At 49.9% G+C, this 9,416-nt stretch overlaps 1 protein-coding gene across 1 annotated transcript; it reads right to left on the minus strand.

Moving 5' to 3' along the window:
* Positions 1 to 749: 749 nt before the first annotated feature.
* Positions 750 to 7,408, minus strand: LOC132087013 (serine/threonine-protein kinase PAK 1-like; the record flags this gene model as incomplete). The annotated part of the gene is made up of 5 exons (XM_059493038.1): positions 750 to 875; positions 5,127 to 5,323; positions 5,723 to 5,822; positions 6,522 to 6,639; positions 7,302 to 7,408. Coding segments are annotated over 5 exons (648 nt in total), but the record flags the coding sequence as incomplete, so codon positions are not given.
* Positions 7,409 to 9,416: the final 2,008 nt, after the last annotated feature.

Raw genomic sequence — 9,416 nt, forward strand, 5'->3', positions numbered from 1 at the left:
GGGGCTGGCTCCGGAGGCGGAGGCGCGTGGAAAGTGCTGTTTGGCAGCCCCGGCGGCGCTGAGAGCACAGCCCTGCCCGGGGAGGCAGCGCCACGGGCGCCGCTCGGCTTCCCAGCCAGGCCACGGCACCGCTCGGCTTCGCCGCCGGATCCGCGGCAGCTCGGAGCATCGCTCCCTGCCTGGGCCCGAGGCTCACCTGCGCCAGGTGCACCAGAGCATCGCCTCTGCCTGGACAACCCACAGCGAGCAGTGCCCGGCAGGGACTGCAGATCCCCTTTGGTGGCAGAGAAAAAAGAGCAAGGAATCTTCCATGGGAGAACATAGGCAATAGGATGAGGTGTCAGTGTCCAGTGTGTTCAGATGCACTCACAAGGATACTATTGCTCTTGGCTCAGAACATGGAAAAGAAGTGGGCAGACACAAATCAGAAGCTGGTTGCAATATCCAGGGATCAGTTATCAGAAGAAAATGCTACGCAGCTGCGGGAATGCTTAATGGATGACTAATTACCCCTTGCCAAGTAATCTGGACTTTTTAGGGGCAGCATACTTATCTCTCAAAAATTACTCTAGAGATATTCTTAAGAAAATTTTGAAGAAAGGCTCATACACCCACATTTCAACGCAGTTGCTGTGGGATTAATAAATGAAATCTGCTTTAATGTCTTGATTTTCCTAAAGATTTGTGGGGGTTGTTTTTAACACAGGCATGCATGCATGCTAAATTTGAGAATCTAAAGTAAGGTCTTTTTATAGGGGATATGGAAGAGACAGGTCTTCAGCCAGCAATATGTCAGTGAGAGACAGCTGAGCGATGATTACTGAGAAGAAGAACAGCCCTGCAATAGAGGTGTGAGCTGCATTGAACAGCGCTTGCTGTGGGCCAGAGAGCACAAAGCAGGCTGGCCTGGTGGGCCTGAATATTCCTGCCAAACACTCTGCATCTCACCCCTTTGCTCGGGCTCAGTGCAGAACTGCAGGATTGCGGGCGCTTCCTCCCAGAGCTGCGTGAGGCACTGGCTCCTGCAGATGTGCCCTGCCAAGCTGTCCCGGCCTCACGCTGGCCTCGCTTCCCCTGGCACAAGAGCTGGGCCTGAAGGAGGCTGCCCTATGCTCCAGCCTGCCAAGCAGCCCGGCTCCCTGCCCCGGTGCCCAGAGTGCTGCACACACTGCTGACCTTTGCCAGGAGTTGCAGGGCAGCCGGCAGAAGAGGAGGAATCCTCAGGCAGCCCAGCAACCCTCGGCTGCCCTTGATCTTTCTCTGCTCCTGGGCACACTCCAGATGGCCAATGCCTCCAGGCTGGGCTGTGCCCAGCACGGCTGCGCTTCCCCTCGGCAGCAGCCAGCTGCCACCTGGGCTCTGAGAGCGGAGGATTCGCCCACTGCCGGGAACAGGCACCCAGGGCCCGGCTGCTGCCTCTTGCAGCTCCAAGGGCCTCCTTCCAGCCTGCCTCTGCCGGGGCTCAGCCTGCTCCGGCCTCTGCCGGGGCTCTGCTGGGGCTCCACCCCAGCCAAGGCTGGGCCCGCTCTCACCTCACAGGCGCTGACAGCTCTGCACCACAGGAGACCTTCCCGAGCACCCTCTCTGATCTTTCTGCTTTCTCACTTGAGCAAGGCTCTCCTCCAGCCAAAGAGATTATTGCATTTTGGGATACAAATCCAAGTGGCAGGAGCCCCAATGTTCTCCAGTCACAGCTGAAGGCCTGCATCTGCACAGGGTGTTGGGCTGCCTCATTCTTCTTTTGGTTTTGACTTCAAATGCCATTGCCCTTTCTGCCTCAAATAGAAATACCAAAGCTGGCCAAAAACAGACCAGTGGGCCAGATTCCAAAGGCAGTGTGGTCTGGAGAGGATGAATGAAGAACATCCTTCTTCCTCACTTTCACACCATGTCAAAGACATTGTGTCACTTTCCACCTTTAAGAAACAACAGACAATTCAGAAGAAATTCTTGAGCGTATTCGCAGAGTGAGAAGGAAGGGAATCTTCAAGGTGACTTGTGGTTTCAGAAACTGTATTCATTTCTAATCCTACTCTGCACTCCTATTAGACAATCCTACTCTAACCCTAACCCTAATCTTAATCCTAATCCTAATCCTAATCCTAATCCTAATCCTAATCCTAATCCTAATCCTAATCCTAATCCTAATCCTAATCCTAATCCTAACCTACAATCCTACTCTAAAGTGGTTGACGAATAAATGGTCCTGATGTGATTGTCACATTCTTGTCTCCCTCCTCTTCTTCACTGAAACAATCAGCGGCACCAGGCTGGACGCAGGCTCAGCAAATGTTACAAATGGATGCTGCCCAAAGGGAAAAAAAAACAAATCAACAAATCAACAACATGACTTTACAAGCTCAGTGCTTCATAGGATTCCTCTGTCTTATAGAAGGATGCAGGAACAGGACCAATGGGACCATCTAGACCTCCATCTTTATGCGCCAGACTTAGCCATCACAGGCAAATGTGGCCCAGAATCCCACTCATCCATTTATCCAGGTGTCTTCATCTTGCTAGGATTTTTGCCCTGCCAGTGCTCTAGAAATGGTGCTTTCTGTCCTTGGAGTTTCTTCTTTTCAGGTATCTCTAAAGCCTCACACTGGTCCCTCTCTTTGAAAGACAGGCACTGTGCTGATTCCCACAGGGAGACAGAGCAGTGTCTACCTTTCCATGCCCTGCCCCTCGTGTGCTGGATGGCACCTTCCTTCCCAGCAGGGCCAGCCCAGTGGCACTGGGCCCTGCAGTTCCCTCTCTGCCACACAACCTGGCACTAACTCTGGCACAGTTCCTGTCTGCTTGAGCATGGCAGGCAGCAGATGGGGCTGGTACAAGTCCCTCCCAGCTGTCCCTGTTTGCGTGGCAGAAACCTCTAAGGGTGGGCTGGGGGGCACAAACCAGGGCCCCCAGGAGGCTCACAGTGAGCACCCCAGGACCCCTCCTGCCCACAGCCAAATCTCTGACCCCTAGGCTGCGACTGGCTTCCTTGGGTTCCTGCACCACCATTTCATGTCTCTGTACCCTGCACTGCTCTACTTCAATTCTTTTGCCATTAGATAAAACTGAGCACACCACCAAATGACAAAAGAGGGCGACCAAAACAGCCAGAGGAGCTCTCTGACTCAGGAAATGCAGAGAGAGGTGGAGTTACTCAGTTTTGTGAAGAACAGGCACCAGGGAGACTTTATTGCCACTTTCCAAGACTTCAGAGTGGCTTTGAAGAAAGTGAGGGACATATTTTTTAACAGGGCCAGTTACAATAGGATGTGGGTGAATATTTTTAAACACAAACAGGATCTAATCATAACTTGTTTACTCAGAGCATGGTGTGACTCTGGCACTGGTTGCCCGCAAGAGCTTACAGGTGCCCCATCCCTGCAACCATTCCGGCTCCAGTGGGAAAGGGCTCTGAGAAACCTGATCTCTTTGAAGATGTCCCTGCTCATTGCAGGATACTTTCACCAGAGGACCTTTACAGGGCCCTGGCAGCCCAGCCCAGTCTAGGATTCCTCATCATTTTCATTTGAAGAGCACCAAGAATGGAGGTGAGGAGGAAGGGGGCTCATCTGATGCCTTGGACTTGAGTGGAGGAGGAGCCCATGCCTCAGAACCTGTTTCACCTGCAGCCCCTTCCCATTTTACCTGCAGGAGCTCCCTGGCAGACCAGCGCTGCTCCTCGTCTCTCTGCAGGCAGCAGCTCAGGAAGTCACGCAGGCAAGGCGAGAATCGGTTGGGCTGCTGCAGCCGTGGGGTCCCTACTGTGGCTATCAGTTGTGTAGCCTGGAGAAAAAGGAGACACCAGGCTCCACTTGCTGCTTTCACATCTCTAAGTGCTCTCCCACCTCCCTTTGTTTAACCTCTGTTCTTCAGTGGCAGTTTCTGCCCTGGCAGAGACCCAGAGATCATTTTCCTTTACCAACCAGAAAACCCAAACCTGATGCAGCCACAGCTTTTCCACCATCCCACAGATCTTGCCTTGGCAGCTGATTTCATTGACTGTGCTAGTTAATAGGAACTACATCAGTAAACGCACATTTGCTTCCATAAGGATTCACACCAGCTTGAGAGGCTTTTTGAAAGAGGGACTGTGCTATACAAACTAATTTCAAGGGTTAGTACATGAAAGGCATGTCTGCAGTGCTTGTTGGTCCTTTAAGCGCACGTGCCCAAGAACAAAACTCATCATACCTTTTGTGCTTTTTTTGAAAACAATGGTAATTGGAAGGAAAGAAAGGGAATCCATCAATTAATCCCCAGGTAAGGAAATAAACATTTGCAATCTCATCTTCAACAGAGACACATTTAGATGCCTGCACAAATGTATTGGGATGAAAATTGCTGCTTGGGCACAAACGAGCCACCTGCAGCTCTGTCTCAGCAGTCTGAAAATTGCAGCTTCCCATTTTGCAGCAAAAGAAAAACTGTCATGGTCAGAAGAAGGAGAGGTGCCATCCCTATGGCCACCCTCTGCTCATTTGGCTACTCAAGTCAATGCATTAATGATAGGCCCATGCCAGAAAGGGCCTGGAAAGAAACGGGAGGTTTTGGCAGGCTCTCTGCATCACCAGGCTCTGGCTTGGTGACACAGAGAATGTGCCTTTGGCTAGGAGAGAAACACAGTGACTGAGTGTTTCAGCAGCACTGTACAGGAAGCAGAAGAGACTCAGTGGCCTTTACACTCTCATGCCCAGGTTTCAGGCATGTTTCCCAGTGAGAAGAAACTGTACAGGGAGTTAGGTTCATCTCTAAAGACCACAGTTTTAGAAACTTTGTTGGGTTTGTGTTGCCTTCCTTCATTTCTGGAAAGATAACAGCAGTTGTCAGATGCTTCTTTTCTGCTATTAAGGCCATCTCCACAGCCAAAGGACTGGAACCACTTAAAAGCCAAAGGAAAGTGTTGCCTGAGAATAGAGTTGGTTTGGAGTTTGTTTGCATGTGGTAAGGCTTGAGTTCCCCCACTGCTGAAACCAAAACTACAGCAGATGCTGATGTGTTGCAGACACATTTTTAGGAGGGGACCTTGGTGGAAGTAGTTCAGGCAGATGGCAATGGGCTTTTGTCCAATGGCACGCAGGACAAGGGACAGGTGAGAAAGACAGTGGGATCAGTGAGTATTTGCTCCTTACCGTGATGGGACTTTGGTTCCAGTAGGGAGGTTCTTGTTCGATCATTTCAATCCCCACGATTCCAAAAGACCATATGTCCACTTTGGGACCATATGGTTGACTTGTCAGCACTTCTGGCGCCAGCCACCAAGGAGTCCCGACTACCGAGCACCGTCTGCTCTGCTCAGGGCTGAGCTGAGTAGAGAGGCCAAAATCACCTGAGGAGAAAGCAAAACTCTGTTTCTATTTGAATTCTGTGCAATTAGGAAAGCAAGCCAAAGAATTGCCCAGTAGAAGTTGGAAAATGTGCTGTTGAATTCCTGGCATTGGCGACTTTTAAACTCCCCCCATTTTTTACACTGTCGCCAGTAGTGTCTTTTGTTCTTTGGAAGCTTTAGACTTGTAACTCCCTCCCTCTGGAAGGGACACACACAGAGCAAGGCCACTCTTGACTGCTTGTTCCTTGTCCTACCTCTGTGCACGTTGCAACTGTGCCCTCAGCTCACAGCGGGTGTCCCTGCGCTGCCACCAGCCCCATTTAGGGGAGCTGGCTGTCACTCCAAGCAGCCCCACACCCACATCCCTGGAATGCTGCTCCTGACCAAGAATACACTGACCCAGCTTGACAGAACCATCGGTTCTGAGAAGGATGTTGTCACTCTTCACATCTCGATGGATCACATGGTTTGAGTGAAGAAAATGCAGTCCTTGCAGGCACTGAGAGAGAAAACAGAAAGAGGAGGGCCAAAATGAGTGATGTGATTTCATCCCACAAGAAAGGCAACAAAGTACCTAAAAGATTCCCTCTGCAGGGGAATGGGCAGTAATGGCAGAACACAGTGCCACTGAGAGGAAGAGCTTGCTGCTCCAGCACTTGAAGAGCAGGACCTTTCTGAGGAAAGGCATGTCAGCTTCTGAAAGAGCAACAGCACCTGCTGTTATAAACTGTGCCCTGCAAACCAGCCAGGATGACTGCTGCTGCAGTGCATGTGCTCAGAAGCAAAGAGCCTTTTGGCTGCACTCCTGTCCTTGTATGCTGAGGCCTGAGAGAAACGAGTCTCTCTCTTTTTTCTTTGCTGATCATTTCCAATCCTGCCACCAGCACCTTTGCTTTCACAGGCAAGGAATGCAGTGAAGACAGACTCCAGGCAAACATTTAGAGAGGCAAGGTGGAGAACAGCAAATACAAATACATGAGCCCGAGCGAGAATACAACAGCAGGAGAGAAGAGTACTGGCACTGAGTACAGGGAGTGCAGGAGCACTGGCAGGCCTTGCACTTGAGATGCTTTTTCTTGCCCATAGCACACCAGCAACACAGAACCAAAGCTTGGCACAGGAAATCACTGCAGGTCTGAGCCCCTGTTTCCCAGACAATCCTGCCCAAGCCCTTGGAAACACAGATGGGATTGCTGACCTCCCGACTGATGGCTGCTGCCTCATCTTCATACAGAGCGGTCGTGCTGAGGATATCGTTCAGGGTGCCTCCGTCCATGTACTCCAGCACCAGCCAGAGTTCCTCACCCACAAGGTAGCTGAAAGAAGGAAAGAAGGCCGTGGAGATGAGCATGCATGGCTACGTTGATTTTTGCCTCCAGGTTTCTTACTTCCAAATGCCTTTGTGACAAGGACAGAATCATAGCAATAGATATTCCCTCTTGGCTGTGCATTGTTTGCAATCTTTGCAGTCTCAAGGAGATAAGCACAGCTGTGAAAAAGGAGATGTCTTAGATGGCTAGTGAGTGAAAAATGCAGTTTAGAAACAGCCCAGATAAAAAACCTGTCAGGCATGGTGTTTCTGGAAATAAGCACCTAGTCTTCCTGGCATGCCCAGCAATGGCAAAGAGTGGCAACAATCAAAGGGAAATCCATTTTAGGACGGTTCATCAGCACTTCAGAAACTTGAAAAAATCAATCCCAAAACTATGTGGAGGCAGTAAACTTTGAGGCTGATGACTAAGGAAGATACAGCTGATCCAGATTTTGAATAATTTTGGAATAACTTTCAAACTAGGTGTGCCAGGTAAGACTCATGCAGAAGGGATGCACTCTCTTCTCATCCATTGGAGATGAGTAGAGAGATATGAATAAATAAAAATTAACAGCTTTACTATCTGCCACTGACCAAAGTGGGTTTTTAACCTCTTATGTTTGCTGTATGTAAATGCACACATGGGATAAGACCAGAACCACTCACCTGTCTAAAAAATTCACAACATTGGGACTCCTGTACCTCTTCATGATTTGGATTTCATTAATGCTTCGTTCCATCCTTCTCGGTCCTTGAAGATTTATTTTCTTTATGGCCACCTAAAATGACATTGAAAATCAGTAACTTGAGCAGTTGGTGGCAGGAGACAACAACGCACATGAAGCGAGTGATTTTGCAATGATACAGCTGAGCTGTGCCAAACTGCCTTGTGATTAGGCACTGCAGTAATTAGGAACTGACATTCCAACAGCCCATTTCTCTGCTCCCTTGGGAGCCAGTTACAGAACATGTGGGGCCGCTGACATTTTGCCTTGTCCACTTGGTAACAGTTGTGTCTCAGCTATCACCCACAAACCTCTGACCACACTCTCCGCTGCTCTTTCTAGGATTCAGAAGAAGTAATCCATGCCTTAAGACTCTGTGGATCCATCTTGGGCAATGGGCAGGGCTTAGGGCTTTTAGGGCACTTGCAGATCTCTCCCTATGTGCAATTCCCAAGTGCAGCACTGCAGGTGGCTAAGGAACTACCAGTAACTTTCTGATGGATTTGCTGGCAGCCAGAATCAAGAATTCAGGACTCTGAAGCTGTAGCCCCAAAGAGCAGGGAGGTGCTCTAAGGCACCACCTTTGTTTTAGCAATGGAGAGCGAGTGAGCGCGTCCTTGTCTGAAAGGAAGCGCTGCCCTGCGTGCCTTCCTTCCGGCAGCTGAGGAGGACAAAGTGCCAAATGTATTTTGCAGGCTGGCACCAGTCTATGCTTCTTGTTCCTTTTCAGCACGGCTCTAGCCAAGCTCCAGCCACAGCTCACACCAGAGGAGAGCTGTGGGGAAAGCCCCTCAAGAGCAGCAGAGTCTGCAGGGGCTGTTGACATTTACCTCTCCTCCTGTGGCAGTGTCGAGTGCTTTAAAAACATCTCCAAAACTCCTAGAAACAAAAGAGAAGCAGAGAAAGGAGAAGCCATTTAGATCTTGCACTGAAAGCCAGCCCACACAGGAGATCTCTGCTGTAAATGCCTAAAAGCTGCAGGACTCTGGAAGCATGGAGATGTTCTGGACAATGCCTTCTGAGCACAATTAGAAATTCTGATCAGCATTGACAATCTAAGCCCAGTGCCTGAACACATTTGCAGCTTGTCTGACTTCACGCTTGATACCTATTCCACCAGCAAAACACCTGATGCATAGTTTTGTAAAATTAGCATTGCTTGGACTCACCCACTGCCAATACTTTCCAGTTCAATGTATTTGATGATAGGATTTTCCGTCTTCACCATTCTGCCTGAGGGAAACAAAATGCAAGATGTTCACTTTAAAGCAGAGATCCCACCTTCTCGGAGATACAAATGGCAGCCCCACTGTCTGGGGCTCTGAGCCCTCCCTTTGTTAGCCAGCTCTGAGGTGGCTAACAACAACAGGAACAGGAACTGGAACAACAAGAAAAGAACAGCACGTCCACAGCACAAGTCTGGCTGGCACAGAGACTGATTTCTTGCATCCTTTGAAGTGAGAGACCTCTTGGCAGCAGACACACAGGGAAGCACAGGGAGATGGATTCAGACTACACTGAGACCAGAAGAGAATACATACCAAAGCAAGTAAGTTTGTCCTCTAGAAACATTGAGGAGAGCTGGAACTAAGAGTGCCTTTGTTTTGTTGGGAATAAACACTGCGAGATTTAGAAAAGGTTTCCCACTTGCTAAGATTAAATGCACCTGCACATCCCGAATCAATTCCTCTGAACAGATGTCAAGTTCAGAACAGGAGGAATATTGCCAAGTGTTCCCATCTTTTCCACCTTGCAGCAGTTTGCCAATAGAATGCCTTCCCAGTTGTAAACCAGAGCAGCTCATGCCAGAACCAATCGTGACGGGGCTTTCAGCATCAGGACCCTCACCCTTTATGAGCAGGCTGAGCTCAAAGACGCCCTTGCCCGTGCCCCGCGTGAAGAACCACGCCGCTTCTCTTCACCCTGACAGCGCGGATCAGTCGCTCCCATTGCACTCGCACTCTCGGCACCGCACACCTCCCCATCTTCCCAACTCGGCATGGCGGGCACGGGCACAGAGGGACAGCAGTGCTCCTCAGGCACCCCTGTGACACAG

The sequence above is a fragment of the Ammospiza nelsoni genome, chromosome Z (assembly GCF_027579445.1).
Source record: "Ammospiza nelsoni isolate bAmmNel1 chromosome Z, bAmmNel1.pri, whole genome shotgun sequence".
NCBI classification, from domain to species: domain Eukaryota; kingdom Metazoa; phylum Chordata; class Aves; order Passeriformes; family Passerellidae; genus Ammospiza; species Ammospiza nelsoni.